This window comes from Podarcis filfolensis, assembly GCF_964270895.1.
Source record: "Podarcis filfolensis genome assembly, chromosome: 18".
In the NCBI taxonomy this organism is placed as follows: Eukaryota; Metazoa; Chordata; class Lepidosauria; order Squamata; family Lacertidae; genus Podarcis; species Podarcis filfolensis.
Genome location: NC_139622.1, coordinates 11,944,163 through 11,966,150, shown reverse-complemented (window position 1 = coordinate 11,966,150; position 21,988 = coordinate 11,944,163). Strand labels below are relative to the sequence as shown.

General features: G+C 48.6%; 3 protein-coding genes across 6 annotated transcripts; 1 reads left to right on the top strand and 2 right to left on the bottom strand.

Annotated features, from left to right (window-relative positions):
• Positions 1-1,918: 1,918 nt before the first annotated feature.
• On the bottom strand, positions 1,919-9,210 carry CCDC194 (coiled-coil domain containing 194). 4 transcript variants are annotated; one of them, XM_083594877.1, is made up of 5 exons: positions 7,979-9,209; positions 5,941-6,037; positions 4,946-5,078; positions 3,354-3,486; positions 1,919-2,390 (listed from the first exon to the last, which is right to left on the bottom strand). In XM_083594877.1, the coding sequence occupies exons 1-5, from the start codon at positions 8,306-8,308 to the stop codon at positions 2,367-2,369; spliced, it is 717 nt and encodes a 238-aa protein (XP_083451003.1). In that variant the 5' UTR covers positions 8,309-9,209; the 3' UTR covers positions 1,919-2,366. The 4 variants fall into 4 exon arrangements, with proteins under 4 accessions (XP_083451003.1, XP_083451004.1, XP_083451005.1 ...); XM_083594878.1 differs by having other exon boundaries at positions 3,400-3,486; XM_083594879.1 differs by having other exon boundaries at positions 3,415-3,486.
• Positions 9,211-9,387: 177 nt separating this feature from the next.
• On the top strand, positions 9,388-14,412 carry LOC310753569 (uncharacterized protein). The gene is made up of 4 exons (XM_083594976.1): positions 9,388-9,856; positions 12,073-12,169; positions 12,740-12,788; positions 14,085-14,412. Exons 1-4 carry the CDS (start codon positions 9,599-9,601, stop codon positions 14,212-14,214), a joined length of 534 nt encoding a protein of 177 aa, XP_083451102.1. The 5' UTR covers positions 9,388-9,598; the 3' UTR covers positions 14,215-14,412.
• A 354-nt stretch (positions 14,413-14,766) lies between these two features.
• On the bottom strand, positions 14,767-20,372 carry LOC310753522 (uncharacterized protein). The gene is made up of 4 exons (XM_083594908.1): positions 19,819-20,372; positions 18,837-18,912; positions 17,694-17,769; positions 14,767-15,119 (listed from the first exon to the last, which is right to left on the bottom strand). Exons 1-4 carry the CDS (start codon positions 20,245-20,247, stop codon positions 14,957-14,959), a joined length of 744 nt encoding a protein of 247 aa, XP_083451034.1. The 5' UTR covers positions 20,248-20,372; the 3' UTR covers positions 14,767-14,956.
• Positions 20,373-21,988: the final 1,616 nt, after the last annotated feature.

The window sequence follows — 21,988 nt, the reverse complement described above, 5'->3', positions numbered from 1 at the left end:
CCTTCAGAATGGAGAGGTTTGATCCTCTTGCAGTCTATGGGACTCTCAAGAGTCTCCTCCAGCACCAGAATTCAAAAGCATCCATTCTTTGGCGATCAGCCTTCTTGATGGTCCAGCTCTCACTTCCATACATCACTACTGGGAAAACCATAGCTTTAACTATATGGACCTTTGTTGGCAAGGTGATGTCTCTGCTTTTTAAGATGCTCTCTAGGTTTGTCATTGCTTTTCTCCCAAGAAGCAGGCGTCTTTTAATTTTGTGGCTGCTGTCACCATCTGCAGTGATCATGGAGCCCAAGAAAGTAAAATCTCTCACTGCCTCCATTTCTTCCCCTTCTAGTTTCCCGAAAGCGGCTGAGAGGGGGGTTTTGTCATCTGGGCAGCCTGGGACCCCCAGACGCATGGCCCAGGATTGCACCCTGGGAAGGTCACTTTGGTTCTGCTTTCACAGTTTTTTGGCTCCCCCCCCCCCCCGGAGGAGTACTCCATCATCTCTCAAGACACATGGGTGCTGACAATGTGTGCAAGCTTGGGGAAATGTGTTTGGTGCAATTACGTATGAAAAGGAGAAATGCACACTCGGGGTTTGCAAAGCAGAAATGGAGAGAGAAAGCCAAATTTCCTTCATCCCTAAAGATGAAGTGATCGTATGCTGCTCCCTCGTGGTCAACTCATAAACTGCACTCACGAGGCAAAGGACTCCTGGATGAGTCCATCAAAAGGCGACTCTGGGGTTGCACCGCTCATCTCGCTTTCAGGCCAAGGGAGCCAGCGTTTGTCCGCAGACAGCTTTCCGGGTCGTGTGGCCAGCAGGACTAAACCGCTTCTGGCGCATGACGGAAACCAGAGCAGCGCACGGAAACTCCGTTTACCTTCCCGCTGCAGTGGTACCTATTTATCTACTTGCACTTTGACATGCTTTCGAACTGCTAGGTTGTCAGGAGCAGGGACTGAGCAACGGGAGCTCACCCCGTCGTCGCGGGGATTTGAACCGCTGACCTTCTGATCGGCAAGCCCAAGAGGCTCTGTGGTTTAGACCACAGTGCCACCAGCATCCAACACACGACCCCTGCTAGATCAGGCTATAGGGTATGGGGTTGCCAGATGTTCTCTTTTTGTACTACCAACCTTACTGTATGCTTGTGGAACATGGACCACTTAAAAACGCCATCTCCAACTCCTCAAAAGATTCCATCAACAGTATCTCTGAAAATTTGTACACATCACCTGGGAAGACAGGCGAACTAATGCCAGTGTACTGGAAGAAGCAAAGATCACCAGTGTTGAAGCAATGATTCTTCAACATCAACTTCGTTGGACTGGTCATGTTGTTCGGATGCCTGATGATCATCTTCCAAAGCAACTACTCTATTCCGAACTTAAAAATGGAAAGCGTAATGCTGGTGGTCAACAAAAGAGGTTCAAAAACTCTCTCAAGGCAAATCTTTAAAAATGTAGTATAAACACAGACAACTGGGAAACACTGGCCTGTGAGCGCTCCAGTTGGAGAACAGCCTTGACCAAAGGTGTCATGGGCTTTGAAGACACTCGAACTCAGGACGCAAGGGAGAAACGTGCTAAGAGGAAGGCAGGCTTGGCAAACCCTCACCGGGATCAACTCCCGCCCAGAAACCAATGTCCCCACTGTGGAAGGATGTGGGGATCCAGAATTGGCCTCTACAGTCCCTTACGGACTCACTGCTAAAACCGTGTTCATGGAAGACAATCTTACTCGGCTACGAGGGATCGCCAGAGAGGAAGAAGAAGATAGGGGGCTGGGTTGCCATATGTCCTATTTTCCCCGGACGCGACTTCTTTTCCAGAATTAAAATTTCTGTCCGGGCATTTGACAAAACATCCAGGTTTTTTCTTTCGGTGTTTTTGTTTCCAGTAACCCAAGGGGAAAATCCTAGCGCCTTTTACTCAGATCTAAGCTGGCCTGCAGCGGAGAATCGCGATCCACCAGGAATCTTTTTAATGTTGCACTCCTTGCTTCTGCAAGGGAGAAGGGAACATCAAGAGGAAAAACCACAACAAGGCAGACTTACTTGGTTGGGTCAGAGAACAGCGTTTTATTTGAACATTAAATTTAAATTAATTTTTTTATTTAAATTTATTTAAATTGTGATCTGACAGATCTGAATCATCCCAGAATATTCCTGCATTGTTAGCTGACCCTCACGGTCCTTTCCAACTCTACAGTTCTATGATTCCAATCTGGTTTAATAATCTGTCTCTCCCCAATGCCAATTTCCCCAAAGCTGCATCTGAATTTGGTATTTATCTGTGACTTTGAACGGGTTGGGGGAGAGGAGGAAGGGGTCCGCAAAACCTCTCATCATGTCGAAGGCGTTGGGTAAGTTGCTCTAGAGGAGAAAAATCAGCCTTTCCTGAAACGACGACAACAAAATGAATGAAAGCGAGTTAAAACAACAACACAGAAGAAGCAATTCAATTTTATATTAACCAGCAGCAACTAGCAACATGGAATATGAAGGTTCCCTTAAAAAAACATTTATCTATTTAATTGTTAAATTTCACACGTTTCCCCATAGACATTCCATTGACTTCCCATCCACCATCCATGATGTTCTGCAGTCGCAATCGGAATTATTCAACCTCCATTGGAAATCAGGTTGATTATCAAAATGTTCAGACTCTGAGCTGTTTGCATGAAGCGAAGTTGCTTTTCCAGTTGAATTTGGGGGAAGCTCTTGAAGCATCCCTTGCGTTGAGCTACGGCTTCCGTGGCGCTGTGGGATGGGTGGCGCTGTGGGTTAAACCACAGAGCCTAGGACTTGCTGATCAGAAGGTCTGTGGTTCAAATCCCCGTGACGGGGTGAGCTCCCGTTGCTCAGTCCCTGCTCCTGCCAACCTAGCAGTTTGAAAGCACGTCAAAGTGCAAGTAGATCAATAGGTACCGCTCCGGCGGGAAGGTAAACGGTGTTTCCGTGCGCTGTTCTGGTTCGCCAGAAGCGGCTTAGTCATGCTGGCCACATGACCCGGAAGCTGTACGCTGGCTCCCTTGGCCAATAAAGCGAGATGAGCGCCGCAACCCCAGAGTCGTCCACGACTGGACTTAATGGTCAGGGGTCCCTTTACCTTTACCTTGAAGCATCCCTTGCGTTGAGCTATGGCTTCCGTTTTTCAATTTGCTCCTTGCATACAGCTCAAACCCTGCAAATTTTGATAAATAAATCTGATTCGCAATGGGGGGCAGAATACTTTTAACTGCACCGGGTTAAGTCAAGCCGGAGTGACGGATGCCAAATCTTTCTCTCGCGGCAGGGTGATCGCCACCCTTTTGAGCAAGGGATCGCCCCAGGGGAACCCTCTCGGCTCTGAAAACTTACGAGAGGGTCAAGAATGAATAAGATCGCCAGCCCCCACAATAAGTACCGGAACGGGGGGCACCTGCGGCCGGAGGAGGACGGACGCCCCTGAAGGCGACGGTGGAGGGAGGCGATTTCGGACAGGTAGCCGTGCCTGGGGAGATAAAAGGCGAAAAAGAGACGTCAGGAAGGGGGAGATGGACTGATGAGACACCCCCCCCCGACAGATTACCTATACATCAAATTATCACCAATATATGTGGGATGTGAGTCATGAGAGGCAGTCAAGTACAACATTCCTTGCGATGCTAGAGAAGACATGTGAGGGAATGTTTGGTCCAGCCGGTCGAAACTTCCTGTTCCTCCTGGCTGGAGCATCCTTCCTTTTGCATGTGATAGAAAGTGGGCATGACCTCACCTGTCCAGGTAACAAAAGGACGAGTCACACAGCACACCTCTCTCTTTTTGACTTCTTCGTTTGATCAGCTTTTAGCTAGGAATGCTCTGCTAACAGAAGCACTGGGATTATTTCCTCATATGGGGCAGATCCACATGTACATATTTGTAACTAAGTCTGCCTTCAGGAATCCAACTGTGAACTGATGTGAGTAAACATCCTTTATTGACTTTGAATAAGATTGTGGCATCTTTATTCTTTTAAGAGGGATTCAAGGGAACTTAGCAGGAACGTACAATTCAATCTGAAGACAAACCGAATTGTAGAATAGTGAGAGGCTCACACGAGCCTGCGACCAGCCATCTGCTGTGCATGTAAAAGGGGAATGTATCCCCCCATATGGGGTAGATCCACATGTATATACTTTGTAACTAAGTCTGCCTTCAGGGATCCATCTTTGAACTGAACGTGTGAGTAAACTTCTGACTGAATTGTATAATAGTGAGAGGCTCACACGAGCCTGCAACCAGCTATCTGCTGTGCATGTAAAAAGGGGGGTGTAACTCTGCTACGTAAAGGAACTTGCTAGCGCAAGATTAGGAAGGATATGAATAAACAATAGATCCTCTCCTGCCACCCTGAACGTTCCCACAAGATATAGATATTTAGAAAGATTTGAGGAGCTACTGTATGGGATGTGATCCTTGAGAGGCAGTCAAGTACAACATTCCTTGTTTTGCTAGGGAAGACATGCGAGGGAGTGTTTGGTCCAGCCGGTCCAGTTCCTGTTCCTCCTGGCTGGAGCATCCTTCCTTTTGCATGTGATCGAAGGTGGGCGTGATCTCACCTGTCCAGGTAATAAAAGGACGAGTCACGCAGCAATCTCCCTCTTTTTTCCTTCTTCGTTTGACCAGCTTTGAGCTAGGACCGCTCTGCTAGATCAGGGGCAGTGCAACGCCGGAAATCGCTTCTGCGCATGCCCAGACGCCCAAAACCGCGCCTGCGATTTTCGGCGTCTGGGCATGTGCAGAAGCAATTTCCAAAGCCGCGGAAGAGAGTCCCTGCGCTGCGCCAGTTTAGCACAGCGTGCAGGGACTCGCCGAGCGGGCAGCTAGGTTCGGGAGCGGCCCATGGGCCTTAGGTTGCTGACCTCTGTGTTAGATTCTGTGATTTGTTTCTCTGCAACACTCGAAAGTGCCATGGAGACTCGACTTACACACTTTCCTGCAGCGCTGCCTGCCGCGCCTCGCAGTGGTCCCTCTCCGCGTCGGCCGCGGCCTTTTCTCCCGCCGCTGCCTCCAGCCGCTCTTCCAAGCTGGCCGCCTGCTGCCGCCACCGGGACATCTCCGCTGCGAGCGGGAAAGGGCCGAGAGACGGGCTTGAGAACAACGGCACAATGCAGAAGAAGCTTTCCAGGCTTCCTCCAAACCCACCCCTTCTCCAACAAGGTAGGAGGAAAGTATTATTATTATTATATTATTATTATTATTAGCTTATTAGCTTCTCCGGGGAGAAAGTTCCAGGCTGGATCTACACGGCGATTAAAAAAACGCTATGGAAAAAAACCGCTATAAAAGCTCACAATGGAAATTACCATTGATTTCCAATTTCGGCCATTATTATTATTATTATTATTATTATTATTATTATTATTATTACTTTATTATTATCTTCCCCAGGGAGAGAGTTCCAGGCTGGATCTACACAGCTATAAAAAACCCTACGGGAAGAAAACCGCTATAAAAGCTCACAATGGAAATTACCATCGACTTCCAATTTTGGCTCTACGTCGCCCTCTGGTGTCACATTCATATGACGCCTTTATAACGTTCTAAACCAACTAATGTGGCAGAATCTGGGAGGAAGCCAACACCGAGAAGGCCCTGCCGTGGGTCGCCACTGAGGGTGCCTTTGAGGGGGCCAGGGCTGAAGGAAGGGAGGCCCACGAATACCTCGGAGCCCAGGCAGGTTTGTAGGACCGGAAACCCAGCCAGAGGGGCAGGGTATAAATAATAAATTATTATTATTATTATTATTAACATCTTTTTCAATTCATTATACATCGTTTCCCAGTAAGCTTTGACCTTACAAGACCTATAAAGAAATAATTACAGATGACTTTTCATTGGCTCTCCCCTTGTAACATCTGCAACTTGGATGGGCGAGGTACAAGTAATAAATCATCCTTATTGCAATTATTATTGTTATTACCCAGCAGGGCGCTGTTACGACCTTCCATCTCCACCCCTTCAGCCTGGAGGGTGAACATCTCGCTGTGGAGCACTGTCAGGTTGGCATCCAAAAGGGTCTGCAAGAGAGACGGAGGGGGCAGCATCTCTTAAGATGTGGGTCCTGGGCTTGTAGCTCCACCCCTTCTTTAGACCACGCCCACACAGCACCCTCCCACCTGTGGCCACGCCCCACCTGTGAAGAAACAGGCAAGGGGGGAGGGTCTGCCGTCGCCAGTGCCGGATTTACATATAAGCTAAACAAGCTCCAGCTTAGGGCCCCACTCTCTTGGGGCCACCCAAAAAAATAGGTAAAGGTAAAGGGACCCCTGACCATTAGGTCCAGTCGTGGCCGACTCTGGGGTTGTGGCGCTCATCTCACTTTACTGGCCGAGGAAGCCGGCGTACAGCTTCCGGGTCATGTGGCCAGCAGGACTAAGCCGCTTCTGGCAAACCAGAGCAGCGCACAGAAACGCCGTTTACCTTCCCGCCGGAGCGGTACCTATTTATCTGCTTGCACTTTGACGTGCTTTCGAACTGCTAGGTTGGCAGGAGCAGGGACCGAGCAACGGGAGCTCACTCCGTCGTGGGGATTCGAACTGCCGACCTTCTGATCATCAAGTCCTAGGCTCTGTGATTTAACCCACAGTGCCACCCGAAGGAAAAACTGAATGCAAACCACGAATGCTTGCAACAATGGCAAAGCAAAGATGTAAATTCACCCTTTGGGCAGGGGGTTGGACTAGATGAAACTTGGGGTCCCTTCGAATTCTGCCATTCTGTGAAAGAGGCTCTGTCTGTCGTGATGAGCTCTTGACTAGGACGCGACTGACGGTTTGCCGATGCCCAGGAGAGCAAGGGAAAGCCGGCACAAAACTAAAAACGGACAAAATCTGGACGCTTCTGCAAAACCTCAAGAAATGGGGACAATCGTAGACAGAGGAAATGGACTCAGGCCCCACAAAAACCTCCCCAAGCCCCCTTTTCCTGCCCTACAACCTCCACCAGCTGAAAAGGAAATTGCTCGAAGGAGAACAATGGAGGTGAGTGATTCGTTTTCCAGAGTTGGGCTTTTCCCAGGCGGCTATTGTGTCTGTTTATATTTCTCCAGGAGGACAACAAAGGCTCTCAAGGTCCCTGAATCTTGGCCTTCATCCAGCCGGGGCAGTGACTGTGTGGTAGGATGTGTTTTTTTGAGAAGCTGGGGCTGAGTGGCCTTGCAGAGCGTACCTGGAGGCGGATAAAAATTATACGTCTGCCCGAAAAAAGAGCCTTGGATGGGTGTGGCGGAGACTCGGAATAAGCTGTCTCTGCACCGGACTGTCTCAAAATAGAGTTTCCAAAAAAAAGGGTTTAGGGTTCTTTAGGCCAGGGGTAAACAGCTGGAGCCCAGATCCGCGCAGAGCCAGCACATAACGTCCAACGTTTCTCCCCTGAAAATAGGGACGTCCTATTCCATCCCCTCCAATGTTTCTCCCCTGAAAATAGGGACATCTTATTCCATCCCCTCCAACGTTTCTCCCGTGAAAATAGGGACGTCCTATTCCACCCCCTTCAACGTTTCGCCAATGAAAATAGGGACGTCCTATTCCATCCCCTCCAGCGTTTCTCCCCTGAAAATAGGGACGTCCTATTCCATCCCCTCCAACGTTTCTCCCCTGAAAATAGGGATGTCCTATTCCACCCCCTTCAACGTTTCTCCAATGAAAATAGGGACGTCCTATTCCATCCCCTCCAACGTTTCTCCCCTGAAAATAGGGACATCCTATTCCATCCCCTCCAACGTTTCTCCCCTGAAAATAGGGACGTCCTATTCCATCCCCTCCAACGTTTCTCCCCTGAAAATAGGGACATCCTATTCCACCCCCTTCAACGTTTCTCCCATGAAAATAGGGACGTCCTATTCCACCCCCTCCAACGTTTCTCCCCTGAAAATAGGGACGTCCTATTCCATCCCCTCCAACGTTTCTCCCGTGAAAATAGGGCCTATAACGTTCCCCTCCCACCCGAGCCCAAAATACCACGTTCTCCAAGCAGCCCATCAAGGTGGCGTTGAGTCTCTTCCTGCTCTCCTTGGCTTGGCCAAGCTGCTTCTGCAAGTCCTTCTCTCGCTGGGCCAGCTTCTCCAGCTTCTTCTTGCGCCCGGCCCGTTCCTGTTCCAGCTCGGCCACCTTGTCCCCAAGAGCCGCCGTCTCGTTCGCCACCTGCTCCCGGCACCTCCTGAGCTGGCGAGCCGCTTCCGAGTGCCACGCCATGACGGCCACAGATATGGTCACGGCGGCCAACACCAGAAGGAGAACCGCACACAAGCCCAGGACCTTCAGGGTGGCTTTGACGGCCGAGGGATCCATTCTTCTCCTTCTTCTTCTTCCTGGCAGGAGAGAGACTGTGCCGCTGGTCGCACTCCTCTCACTATAATCGCTCTGCGTGGGTTTCACAGCGATCACACAAACCCTTCATCTGTGGCTCACCACAGGCCACAGGGAAGAAAACCACAAGGGAGTTATTTGTGGCCTTTTTTCCCGCCAGGAGTTGATGGGTTCGCCTCTGTGCCCTCAAATTATATCCAGCCCTTTAAAAAAAAATCACCAAGTAATTCGACCTCTGCTAAGTGCTAGGGCTGGGCGATATCTGGTTTTCAACTCCGGGTCATATCAGCAGCTAAATATCGTGATATACCGATATCAGAACCTCCAAGTGTCCCTGTTTTCCAGGGATTGGCAGAAGCCGTCCCGGTTTCTGATTTGATTGCAGAATGTCCCCCTTTTTCTTACAATGTCCCTATTCAGGGGAGAAACGTTGGAGGGGATGGAATAGGACGTCCCTATTTTCACGGGAGAAACGTTGGAGGGGATGGAATAGGACGTCCCTCTTTTCACAGGAGAAACGTTGGAGGGGATGGAATAGGATGTCCCTATTTTCAGGGGAGAAACGTTGGAGGGGATGGAATAGGACGTCCCTATTTTCATTGGAGAAACGTTGAAGGGGGTGGAATAGGACATCCCTATTTTCAGGGGAGAAACGTTGGAGGGGATGGAATAGGACGTCCCTATTTTCAGAGGAGAAACGTTGGAGGGGATGGAATAGGACGTCCCTATTTTCAGAGGAGAAACGTTGGAGGGGATGGAATAGGACGTCCCTATTTCCATGGGGGAAACGTTGGAGGGGATGGAATAGGACATCCCTATTTTCAGGGGAGAAACGTTGGAGGGGATGGAATAGGACATCCCTATTTTCATTCAAGAATCCCCCACGTGGCAGCTAATAATAATAATAATAATAATAATAATAATAATAATAATAATAATAATAATAATGCGTTACACGAAGCAACACCAGGAAGGCTTCTATTCCCTAGCCCTGCCTCCTGGTCTCCCCTCTCCTGCTCTTCCTCTTCCTTTCAGATTTGCTCAGCGTGAAGCAGGATCCCTTCCAAATTCAGTCGGATACGCAGCTCCTCTCCGGAGAATGACCTGTTTATCCGTGCGCAACTTTGGGAACGGGTGAGCTCTTTCCCGCGGTCTTTTGGGTGCCCTCCGTTCCAACTCCCCTTGGGGCTTCGAGAAGGGGTTGGGGAAGACCCTCCGGAGCGCTTTTTGGCTTTTGGCGTCCCCCCCCCCACTTTGCACCTACTCCAAGCCATGGAAGAAAAGGAAAGCTCTCCCAGTCTCCGCTGGGGGAAGCGCAAACTCTGGGTCGCCGTGGCGGCGCTGGAGTTCGCCGCCATCCTCATCTTGGCGGCCGGGCTGGCGCATTTTGCTGCGCACCACGAAAGGGCAACGGAGGCAGGGAACTGGGGAGAGGGCAGCAACGCCACCAGCAGCCTGGCCTCCCTGGGAAAAGTGAACCGGACCCTGCAAGCCGCCGCGAAGCGCTGGGAGTCGTGCCAGAACCTCACGGTAAGCCGCAAATAAAATCGCAGGATGGTTGCAAAAAAAGGAGAAAGGGAATCGGAAAGGAAATGTAACGGGTAAGTTTGTAAACAGGCTGGAATTGGATACGCGGTCGCAAGAAGAGGCAAAATAAGAGAGGGGAGGGCAGAATGAAGCCAAAGGAAACGTCCCTTTGTTTTGCGTAAAGTCTTTGTTGCTAAAATATCTGCGAAACGTGAAAATATAGGCGGTTGCAATCGGAATTATCCAACCCCCCCCCCTTGCAAATCTGCTTGATTCTCAAAGTTTGAAGGGTTCCGGGTGTTTGCAAGGAGCAAATATAAGGAATAATAATAATAATAATAATAATAATAATAATAATAATAATAATAATAATATCTGAAGAAGTGTGCATGCACACAAAAGCTCATACCAATAACTAACTTAGTTGGTCCCTAAGGGACCAACTGGAAGGAATTTTTCATTTTATTTATTTTATTTTGTTTCGACTACGGCAGACCAACACGACTACCTACCTGTAATAATAAAAACAACCCCATAGTCGCCTTTGACCGGACTTAACCATGCAGGGGTCCTTTGCCTTTACCTATAACAATGCCAAATTATAATACAATTACTAATACCAATCAATCTAATAATAATAATAATAATAATAATAATAATAATAATAATAATAATAATTTTTGTACCCCGCCCATCTGTCTGGGTTTCCCCAGCCACTCCGGGCGGCTTCTGACCGAATATTAAAAACACAATACAGCATTAAACTTTAAAAACATCCCTAAACAGGGCTGCCTTCAGTTCTTCTTCTTCTTCTTCTTCATTATTGTAATTTTACTGGTGTTAGCCGCCATGAGTCCGTTTGACTTCCGAAATGTTTGGAAACCAAGGTGCGGTTTCTGATTGGCGCAGGCGCCCCGGAAACAATAGCCGACAGCCGTGTCGGACAATCGGCTTCCGGAAAATGTTAGGAAACCGGAACACTCACTTCTGGGTTTTCGGAGTTTGAGAACCAAGGCGTATGAGAACCAAGGCGTTTGGGAACCAAGGCGTTTGGGAACCAAGGCGTTTTGGAACCAAGGTACCACTGTATAGGGTTGGGGGACAGTGTTAACCTCGGTTGTCAATGCACATCCAGGGGTGAGCCAATATATCAAAATCGCCGATTGATGCCCTCTTGTTCAACAACAAAATGTGTTTCCACGCAAACATGCAGGGGGTTGAGCTTCGTGGCTGTGATCCCAGTTTCGCTTTCCCAGGAGTAAGCCCTCCGGAACCAAAGCATCCCTGGCTAACCAAGCGCAGGATTGTGGCCAAACCCTTTGCGAGACAAAACCAGAGCTCTGTGCCTTTGCTTCCACCGCCAAAGTCTTCGAGATTTTTGTCTTTGAGAAGAAGCACTAACCAAAGTTTTCCTCTCCCCTCCCTGTCTTTTATCCTTTCGGTAATTCTTCATTGTCATCGTTCTTTGCTGATATTTAATTTGACTGTTGAGGGACGCGGGTGGCGCTGTGGGTTAAAGCACAGAGCCTAGGACTTGCTGATTGAAAGGTCGGCGGTTCGAATCCCCGCAATGACGGGGTGAGCTCCCGTTGCTCGGTCCCTGCTCCTGCCAACCTAGCAGTTCGAAAGCACGTCAAAGTGCAAGTAGATAAATAGGTACCGCTCCGGCGGGAAGGTAAATGGCGTTTCCGTGCGCTGCTCTGGTTCGCCAGAAGCAGCTTAGTCCTGCTGGCCCCACTGCTTCTTTTTAAAACAAAGTACAGTAATAATAATAATAATAATTATTATTATTATTATTATTATTTATACCCCGTCCTCCCCAGCCAAGGCCGGGCTCAGGGCAGCTAACAAGCGATAATAAAACAAGAAATACAGAACGGTTTGCAGAAAAACCGAAACGAGAAAGGATAAAGATAAAATCCAGTATAAAACAAACAACCCACAGCAATGTAAAGCAGCAGCAGAAAACATAAAATCCTGAAAATGTTTACTTAAATAAACTGGTCTTAATTTTTAATATATTTTTTTAAAGACATTTGCAGTAAAGGGGCGAGGTAAATTTATTTTGGGAAGCTGATTCTTCTCCATGGTTGCCACCGATTTTATCTCTCGTTTGCTATTGATTTTCTTGTGCCTTGTAATAGAGAAAGGCGGTATGCAGATTAAAAGTGAAAGGAAATCCTTTTTTCCCTCCTTGTTGATGTCTTGCCTTGGGGCAGAGAGCTCTAGAAGCCAACGCATCCAGCCTGAGCTCCGAAATGACCCAGATCAAGACCCGCTTGCGCCTGAAGGAACTGGAAATTAAAGGCCTGGAAGGTGAGATTCTGGGATGTCCAAAAGGTTTGGGAAGATCCTAGGTGGAGGTGGTTTGGGGCTGGAGGGGGGTGAGGAGCGGAGTGCAGAACTGGGATCTCAGGCTCGGTGGCCCCCCAGACCTCTCCACATGGCCCTCGGGGGCCTCTCCCCAGGCCACACCCCTTTCCTAAGCCACACCCCTCACCTGCTCTACCCGGCAACCTCCCCAGGTGCTATATCTAATCTATCTATCATCTATCTATCTATCTATCTATCTATCTATCTATCTATATCTATCTATCATCTATCTATCTATCTATCTATCTATCTATCTATCTATCTATCATCTCTCTATCTCTATCTCTATCTGTCTATCTGTCTATCTGTCTATCTATCATCTATCTATCTATCTATTTTAACCCACAGCGCCACCCGCGTCCCTTCGCCAATAAAATATTTGAAGGTTATTTGAAAGTTGATGGGCGTCGCCATTCAAACGGCGAAGCCTTCGGCATGAAAAGCAGGTGTTTTGCCACCTAGGCCTTTGTGTTTTGGGGGGATGAAAACCACCCTCTTTTTCCCATTTCCCAGACGAGGTCACGCTCCTGAAAAACTGGACACAGGTGCTACAAGGTGTAAAGTAAGTGAGACTCACGTTCAGCTTATGAGGAAGGTCTGTTGGGGGTGGGTTGGTGAGCAATGAGGCACCTGGTTCTGTTCTGGTGAGGGGATGGAGTAGGACATCCCTATTTTCAGGGGAGAAACGTTGGAGGGGATGGAATAGGACGTCCCTATTTTCAGGGGAGAAACGTTGGAGGGGATGGAATAGGACGTCCCTATTTTCAGGGGAGAAACGTTGGAGGGGATGGAATAGGACGTCCCTATTTTCAGGGGAGAAACGTTGGAGGGGATGGAATGGGACGTCCCTATTTTCAGGGGAGAAACGTTGGAGGGGATGGAATAGGATGTCCCTATTTTCAGGGGAGAAACGTTGGAGGGGATGGAATAGGACGTCCCTATTTTCACAGGAGAAACGTTGGAGGGGATGGAATAGGATGTCCCTATTTTCAGAGGAGAAACGTTGGAGGGGATGGAATAGGACGTCCCTATTTTCAGGGGAGAAACGTTGGAGGGGATGGAATAGGACGTCCCTATTTTCAGGGGAGAAACGTTGGAGGGGATGGAATAGGACGTCCCTCTTTTCAGGGGAGAAACGTTGGAGGGGATGGAATAGGACGTCCCTCTTTTCAGGGGAGAAACGTTGGAGGGGATGGAATAGGACGTCCCTATTTTCAGGGGAGAAACGTTGGAGGGGATGGAATAGGACGTCCCTCTTTTCAGGGGAGAAATGTTGGAGGGGACAGATTAGGATGTCCCTATTTTCAGGGGAGAAACAATCAATCAGTAGCTGAACTGGGTTCCACACAGTCACAAAAACAAATGAACCGAAAAGGCCTCAAAAAACGCAAAACAAAGAGCAAAGACAAAAGCGCCAAACTTGATCCATTCCGGGAGTCCGTTCGGCTCCCGAAATGTTCGAAAACCAAGGCGCGGCTTCTGATTGGCTCAGGTGCCCCTGGAAACAATAGCCGACAGCCGCGTTGGACGTTCGGCTTCCGAAACACATTGGCAAACTTACTACACACTTACTTCCAGGTTTTCGGTGTTTGGAAACCAAGGCGTTTGTTTTTTTTGTTTAAAAAAAAGATATTTATTGAAGTTTTACAAAAACTTAAGTTTACAGAAACCAAGGTGTTTGAGAACCAAGGTACCACTGTACTAGCGAACCATAGGTTAGACGGACCCCTTGTGAGAGAATCGGGCATGTATCGTGCGACACAGTTGATGCACTGATTTGACACACCGTTTTGAAAGGCCTTGGGGCAGCCCTTTCTCCATGAGCTGATTTCTTGCTCTTTGCCTTTCTCCATCACAGCAAACATCAGGAAGAAATCATCGCCTATCTTCGGCAGCAGCAAAAGAGGCTTCCATCCAGCAGTGGAATCACTCTTTATGGTGACCTGACATCTCTGGGGCTCACAATGGCCGTGGTACTCCTGGTTTGAGGAGACAGAGAGGCAGAGATGCCCGCCGTCGTTCAAATCGACAGATCACCAACGTATTAAGTCCTAGCCTGAAAATGATGTACAGATGGTATTTAACACCAGCTGTTGTTTAGTCGTGTCCGCCTCTTCGTGGCCCACTGGACCAGAGCACGCCAGGCCCTCCTGTCTTCCACTGCCTCCTTCAGTTTGGTCAAACTCATGCTGGTAGCTTCGAGAACACTGTCCAACCATCTCGTCCTCTGCCATCCCCTTCTCCTTGCGCCCTCCATCTTTCCCAGCATCAGGGTCTTTTCCAGGGAGTCTTCTCTTCTCCTGAGGTGGCCAAAGTCTTGGAGCCTCAGCTTCAGGATCTGTCCTTCCAGTGAGCACTCAGGGCTGATTTCCTTCAGAATGGAGAGATTTGATCTTCTTGCAGTCCATGGGACTCTCCAGAGTCTCCTCCAGAACCACAATACAAAAGCATCCATTCTTCGGCGATCAGCCTTCTTGATGGCCCAGCTCTCACTAACACCAGCTAAGCTTGCTAAAATGTACAAGACAAGAACCAATGAGTGTTGGAAATGTAAAGAAAGGGAAGGTTTATTCTACCACACGTGGGGGCCTTGTAAAGAGGTGAAGGCTTTCTGGGAAATGATATATGATGAGTTCAAGTTTTTTGGGGGTGGAGGGGTCTGGATCATGCTTCTTTTCTCAAAGAAGTCGCTTTTTTTCAAATGTTCATATCTGCCATAGCAACTTCACTTCACTGGCATAGGCAGTGGCGTAGGCAGGCTAGGAGGCGGGAGAGGAAGAGGGAGAGGAGGAAGAAAAACACAACACCCATCAACCAGGGGCTCTTGGTTATGTCAAAGGCGACATTGTGCTGCTGGTAATTCTGCCGTTCCACTTGCATCTGGTTTTGAACCCTGAAAAGACAAAGCGGTTGGGGAAATATTGGGTCAGTAGGGCTGCCTATGGGGCGATGCAGTCCCAAATCAAATCAAATCAAATCTAGAACCTTTATTGGCATCACAATATAACACATTTCAAGTCACTGGGATCATTAAAAGGACGAGGGTGAAGCTATCAAGGTTTATAAGGACACACTATGGTCGCATGGAAAAAGATCAAACCTATCCATTCGGAAGGAAATCAGCCCTGAGTGCTCACTGGAAGGACAGATCCTGAAGCTGAGGCTCCAAGACTTTGGCCACCTCAGGAGAAGAGAAGACTCCCTGGAAAAGACGCTGATGTTGGGGAAGATGGAGGGCGCAAGGAGAAGGGGACGACAGAGGACGAGATGGTGGGACAGTGTTCTCGGAGCTACCAGCATGAGTTTGACCAAACTGCGGGAGGCAGTGGAAGACAGGAGGGCCTGGCGTGCTCTGGTCCAGGGACGAAGAGGCGGACACGACTAAATGACTCAACAACAACAACATGGTCGTGTGCATTTGGATGTTCTGCTACGCCCTGTCTATTTTCCGCAAGGATAACCCTTTTGGGTAGAATTGTGGCTAAAGAGGAAGCTACTAAGGCAGGGATATCTTTGTCCCGGTCTGCCAGGAGAAACCTCGTTTGGCTTCTTCTCGGAGTTATGGGCCGGAGGTCTGACATTTTGCTCAGCATCAGTTGGCGACGTCTGCTGTGCAAAGGGAAATCTAAGAGAATGCGGTCCATTGAATTGGGTCCTCCTTATAGGACACAATAAGGGACGTGGGTGGCGCTGTGGGTTAAACCACAGAGCCTAGGACTTGCCGATCAGAAGGTTGGCGGTTCAAATCTCCGTGACGGGGTGAGCTCCCGTTGCTCAGTCCCTGCTCCTGCCAACCTAGCAGTTCGAAAGCACATCAAAAGTGCAAGTAGATAAATAGGTACCACTCCAGCAGGAACGTAAATGGCGTTTCCACGCACTGCTCTGGTTCGCCAGAAGCGGCTTAGTCCTGCTGGCCACATGACCTGGAAGCTGTACGCCGGATCCCTCGGCCAATAAAGCGAGATGAGCGCCGCAACCCCAGAGTCGGCCACGACTGGACCTAATGGTCAGGGGTCCCTTTACCTTTACTATAGGACACAATATACAGTTTGAGGACTGGGGAAAGCTGTGGAAGGTAGATTTGAAATTTACTGACTGTTCTCTGCTGAAAGAAAACTATATGAAAATGATGGTATAATAAATAAGTATCAATTGCTGTTATTGGTTGGTTGATAGATCATTTCCCAATAATCTTTGGCTTGTTTCCATGGCCACCACATGTGCATTAATGTTCCCTCCGCCCCTTGGCACAATTCCTGCATAATTTGGATCCTTTTTAAATACATTTTAACAAGCTTGCGAGGCATCAAGTACAGTGGTACCTTGGTTGCCAAACTTAATCCGTTCCGGAAATTCCGTTCCAAAACCAAAGCGTTCCAAAACCAAGGCGCGCTTTCCCATAGACGGTCATGCAAAACGGATTAATCCGTTCCAGACTTTTAAAAACAACCCCCCAAACAGCAATTTAACCTGGATTTTTACTATGTAATGAGACCACCGACCCATAAAATGAAAGCAATAAGCAATGCACTGCAATCACACAATCAATCTATCAGTTCCACACGAAAACAAAACGAAAAAGAGCCGCAAAAACACAAAATAAATAGCAAAAAAGCAGACAGACCTCAGATTAACACTTGAATTGGAAGCGTGGCACTCAAAACGGAGCAAGTTCGGCTTCTGAAAAAAGTTCGCAACCTGGAACACTTCCTTCCGGGTTTGCAGTGTTTGGGTTCCAAGTTGTTTTGGTACCAAGGCGTTTGAGAACCAAGGGACTGCTGTACTCTTTTTAGGGTTTTGGGATGCTGGATTGGGGCCCCAAAAAAATTTAAAGGGAAAAAACCCTGGATGTCCATTTCCAAAATATGAGATTAAAAAACGTATAAAATAGAACCTACATATAGCAACAGTGTTTTGTGTTGTGTTGGCTCCTGTGATGTAAGTCATGGGCCCCTCCTGCTAGCCTGCTCCCTCAAATATCACTGTTTTGCTCCTTTCTATATATAGGGTCTCCTGCCAACCTAGCAGTTCGAAATAGGTACCACTCCAGCGGGAAGGTAAACGGCGGGAAGGTAAACCCGGAAGCTGTACGCCGGCTCCCTCGGCCAATAAAGCGAGATGAGTGCTGCAACTCCAGAGTCGGCCGCGACTAGACCTAATGGTCAGGGGTCCCTTTATCTATATATAGGGTGCCTACATTCTGCACGGACTGGTTGCAGGGCAACATGGGCTAATGTCTTGAGATACCTATTAGGTCCGTAAATTACCATATAGCATATATTCAACACGAAAAAACTGCGACAATTTGTTGTTGACAAAGGACAGCTGGACATAGAAAGGGCCCCATTACCTTCAGGAGCTGAGGGCCGCATCAAACCTAAATCCGGCCCTGGGGGATTGTACGAAAGTTCGACCCACCCAGCAGGAGATGCAAAAACAAATATGAACTCACCCTAGTTGCTCTTACCATTGCTGGTTATTCCTCCAGCTCTCCAGCTCTCTTTCTTGACTGGACAGCTTTTGCACAAGGCCGTCAATTTTCCCTTTGAAAAAGAAAGCAAACGTTCTTCAGATTTCACACCGCCGATTCCACCTCGACAGATGACTTTTGGAAATGTCCCTCTCTCTCCCCGCATGGCCAGGAATGGGGGATACCAGGCCTGTGGGAGAAATGCGGCCCCCATGGACTCTCTGACTGGCCCCCTGGCCAACGGTTGCGGCTCCTTTGGCCGAGATCCCTGCATTGCAACGGGTTGGGCTAGATGACCGCTGGGGTGCCCATTCGTACTCTACAATTCCACGATTCACACACTGCTTTTGCCTCAATGGCCTTGTATGAGTTGACAATGCCCAGAACACCTGAAGCCCAAGGGAGCGCAGCTGCAAACGAAATTGTTCAACGCCACCCCGTTGCAAACGGGGTTTATTTATCAAAATTTCCAGACTGTCCGCCATTTGCAAAGGAGCCAAACGTGTTCTTCAGGGTGAAGCCCAGGAAGAATATGTCCCCCCCCCGATAGTTAGCTGATTCCATGTCATCTAAGGAAGAAAGGGAGGGGGAGGGAAAGAAAGAAAGAAAGAAAGAAAGAAAGAAAGAAAGAAAGAAAGAAAGAAAGAAAAGAGAAAGAGAGGGGGAGAGAGAGAAAAGAGAGAGGAAGGAAGGAAAGAAGGAAGGAAGGAAGAGAGAGAGAGAGAGAGAGAAAGAAAGAAAGAAAGAAAGAAAGAAAGAAAGAAAGATAGAAAGAAAAGAGAAAGAGAGGGTGAGAGAGAGAAAAAAGAGAGGAAGGAAGGAAGAGAGAGAGAAAGAAAGAAAGAAAGAAAGAGAAGAGAGAGGGAGGGAGGGAGAGAGAGAAAAAAGAAATTAAGAAAAAAGGAAAGAAAGAATGAGAAAGAAAGAAAGATAGATGTTATTTTCTTTATGAATTAGCATCGTATAAATTATTATTATTATTATTTTAAAGTAAGTCAGTGACAGGTGTGGAAACCTCTGGTTTTGCCTGGCGGAAACACGGCTTCCTTTGCACACCTTTGACTTATTATGGGGCAGGGACAACCCAAAGCATTGTGGTACTCAGCCGTCGCCACGACGCCATCTCTGCTGGTTTCTCACCTTGGAGCTTCTGCTTCTCCTGCTGTAGATTGTTCCTTTCCTTCTCCAGAGACGTGGTTTTTCCTTTTGTGCTGTCCTATAGCAGGAGAAAAAAAATACCTTGAAAATTGCACCCGGAAGAGATTTCTGGTTCACGTCAACCATATAACCCCGGTACTGAAAGACCTACATTGGCTCCCAGGACATTTCCAAGCACAATTCAAAGTGTTGGTGCTGACCTTGAAAGCCCTAAATGGCCCAGTAGACCTGAAGGAGTGTCTCCACCCCGGACACCGGGGTCCATCTCCTGAGGGCCTTCTGGCGGTTCCCTCACTGCGAGAAGTGAAGTTACAGGGAACCAGGCAGAGGGCCTTCTCGGTGGTGGCTCCCACCCTGTGGAACTCCCTCCCACCAGATGTCAAGGAGATAAACAACTAACTGACTTTTAGAAGACATCCAAAGGCAGCGCTGTTTAGGGAAGCTTTTAATTTTTGATGTTTTATCGTGTTTTTAATATTCTGTTGGGAGCTGCCCAGAATGGCTGGGGAAGCCCAGCCAGATGGGCGGGGTATAAATAATAAAGGTAAAGGGACCCCTGACCATTAGGTCCAGTCGTGGCCGACTCTGGGGTTGCGGCGCTCACCTCGCTTTATTGGCCGAGGGAGCCGGGGTACACCTTCTGGGTCATGTGGCCAGCAGGACTAAGCCGCTTCTGGCGAACCAGAGAAGCGCACGGAAACGCCGTTTACCTTCCCGCTGGAGTGGTACCTATTTATCTACTTGCACTTTGACGTGCTTTCGAACTGCTAGGTTGGCAGGAGCTGGGACCGAGCAACAGGAGCTCACCCCGTCCCAGGATTCGAACCGCCGACCTTCTGATCGGCAAGTCCTAGGCTCTGTGGTTTAACCCACAGCGCCACCTGCATCCCAGATAAATAATAAATTATTGTTATTATTATTATTATAGGAGACCCTTCCAGCTTTGAAGATCCCTTATTTTTACCAGTTGAGCTTGGCAGGACTCCCAGCGCTGTTGCGTTTCGCCCAGGCTCTGGTTGGCAGCCGCCAGCTGGGTCTGCAGATTATAGCTGCCCTTAATCGCTTTCTCCAAAGCCATCTTGGTCTTCCTGAGGGTCCGGTTTGTAGCGGCCAGTTGCCTGTCGCTCTCCATTTTCCCTTTCTCCATCTCCTTTTTCATGTCTCCCAGTTGTTCCTTGAGAGAGGCCACCTCGGCCAGCAGTTGGGCTCGGTCGCATTCTGGCTCCAAAACTGCCCGCGGTTGATCCGAAAGGAGCATAGTGATCCATAGAAGGAATTGGAGGATGATGACAGCTGCACACCAGAAATGGGTCTTGTTCCATGTCTTGGTGGAAGGGATCCACTTGATATTCAGATCTTTTAGGGATCTGCACATCGCCCGCAGTGCATCCATGGGGAAGGCAAGCTGGGAAACACCAGCTTTCGAAAAACCAGCTTTCAAATCTCAAAGAGTGATTCCTCCTGGCTCTCTCTGGCAACAAGATTTGGGCCTCCCTCCTCCCTCCGTTTCCGGGAATTTGTGAAATCCAGCAGCCGAGAGGAATCGAAACTGAACCAGGCCACTGCATTTATTTATTTATTTGGAAAGCACTGTTATAAGAAAAAAACTGCTCCTTTCCCCCTTATCCAAGAGCCAGTATTGAGTCCTTATGAATGTGTGTCATGTTTGTACAAACGGAATGATTGGGGGCTTTTTTTTCCTGCAACACTTACCGTATTTTTCGCTCTATAAGACACACCAGACCACAAGACGCACCTAGTTTTTGGAGGAGGAAAACAAGAAAAAAATATATTCTGAATCTCAGAAGCCAGAACAGCAAGAGGGATCGCTGTGCAGTGAAAGCAGCCATCGCTCTTGTTGTTCTGGCTTCTGGGATAGCTGCGCAGCCTGCATTCGCTCCATAAGACGCACACACATTTCCCCTTACTTTTCAGGAGGGAAAAAGTGAGTCTTATAGAGCAAAAAATACAGTAATTTGTTCGGGAGGTCCGTTCTTAACCTGAAATATTTCTTAACCTGAAGCACCACTTTAGCTAATGGGGCCTCCTACTGCTGCCATGCTGCTGGAGCACGATTTCTGTTCTCATCCTGAAGCAAAGTTCTTAACCTGAAGCATTATTTCTGGGTTAGTGGAGTCTGTAACCTGAAGCGTATGTAACCCGAGGTACCACTGTATATAACTTAGAATTCCTATAACAGCATGAAAAGAAACTCTTCTGCTGGGAGATAGGAAAGGGGTCCCCTCCTCTCCGTAAAGGTAAATGTAAAGGGACTCCTGACCATTAGGTCCAGTCGTGGCCGACTCTGGGGTTGCGGCGCTCATCTCGCTTTATTGGCCGAGGGAGCCGGCGTACAGCTTCCGGGTCATGTGGCCAGCAGGACTAAGCTGCTTCTGGCGAACCAGAGCAGCGCACGGAAACGCCGTTCACCTTCCCGCTGGAGTGGTACCTATTCATCTACTTGCACTTTGATGTGCTTTCGAACTGCTAGGTTGGCAGGAGCTGGGGCAGAGCAACGGGAGCTCACCCCGTCATTGCGGGGATTCGAACCGCCGACCTTCTGATCGGCAAGCCCTAGGCTCTGTGGTTTAACCCACAGCGCCACCTGCGTCCTAAGGAGGTGGGAGAGCAGGGTTCAAATCCTGCACTCAGCCACAAACCTCTCTCTGTCTTTCTGCAGTTCATGGAGAAGAACGGCTGCTTGCCAGGGTGGCTATGATCTGTCTCCAGAGAGGGCAAGGATTCTGAATGGGCCCATTCACTATGAACCCGAAAATTCAGGATCCCGTGCAAATCTATGCCAAAGTCTTGTAGTGTTTTTTAGGGGTATTTTGCGTTTTGGAGCGCCCCGCCAGTGGCGTAGCGTGGGTTGTCAGCACCCGGGGCAAGGCAAGTAATTTGCGCCCCCTAACCCGTGGATTTGCGCCCCCTAACCCGTGGATTTGCACCCCCTAACCCTAACCCCCAGATGTTGCACCCGGTGCGGACCAGCAGAATTCGAGACCAGGGAAAAGAGACGGCGGAAGAAGACTGGAAGAAATTTAAGGACTATCTTAAGAAACATTGCAAAATTATTGAAGGCTAGAACGATGTTGATTCAGAAATTAAGGGGTTAAAAGCTGTAATGATTATGT

Excerpts from the sequence above, each read along its gene's own strand:
- CCDC194 (XM_083594876.1), bottom strand. The coding sequence starts at position 8,308 with ATGGATCCCTCGGCCGTCAAAGCCACCCTGAAGGTCCTGGGCTTGTGT. Across the intron at positions 6,038-7,978 it reads TGGGCTGCTTGGAGAACGTG|ACCCTTTTGGATGCCAACCT; the intron begins GTATTTTGGGCT and ends TCTCTCTTGCAG. Across the intron at positions 5,079-5,940 it reads TCGTAACAGCGCCCTGCTGG|CGGAGATGTCCCGGTGGCGG; the intron begins GTAATAACAATA and ends TCCCGCTCGCAG.
- LOC310753569 (XM_083594976.1), top strand. The coding sequence starts at position 9,599 with ATGGAAGAAAAGGAAAGCTCTCCCAGTCTCCGCTGGGGGAAGCGCAAA. Across the intron at positions 12,170-12,739 it reads GGAAATTAAAGGCCTGGAAG|ACGAGGTCACGCTCCTGAAA; the intron begins GTGAGATTCTGG and ends CCCATTTCCCAG. Across the intron at positions 12,789-14,084 it reads CAGGTGCTACAAGGTGTAAA|CAAACATCAGGAAGAAATCA; the intron begins GTAAGTGAGACT and ends TCTCCATCACAG.
- LOC310753522 (XM_083594908.1), bottom strand. The coding sequence starts at position 20,247 with ATGGATGCACTGCGGGCGATGTGCAGATCCCTAAAAGATCTGAATATC. Across the intron at positions 18,913-19,818 it reads AGTCCTGCCAAGCTCAACTG|GACAGCACAAAAGGAAAAAC; the intron begins GTAAAAATAAGG and ends CTCCTGCTATAG. Across the intron at positions 17,770-18,836 it reads GGAGAAGCAGAAGCTCCAAG|GGAAAATTGACGGCCTTGTG; the intron begins GTGAGAAACCAG and ends TCTTTTTCAAAG.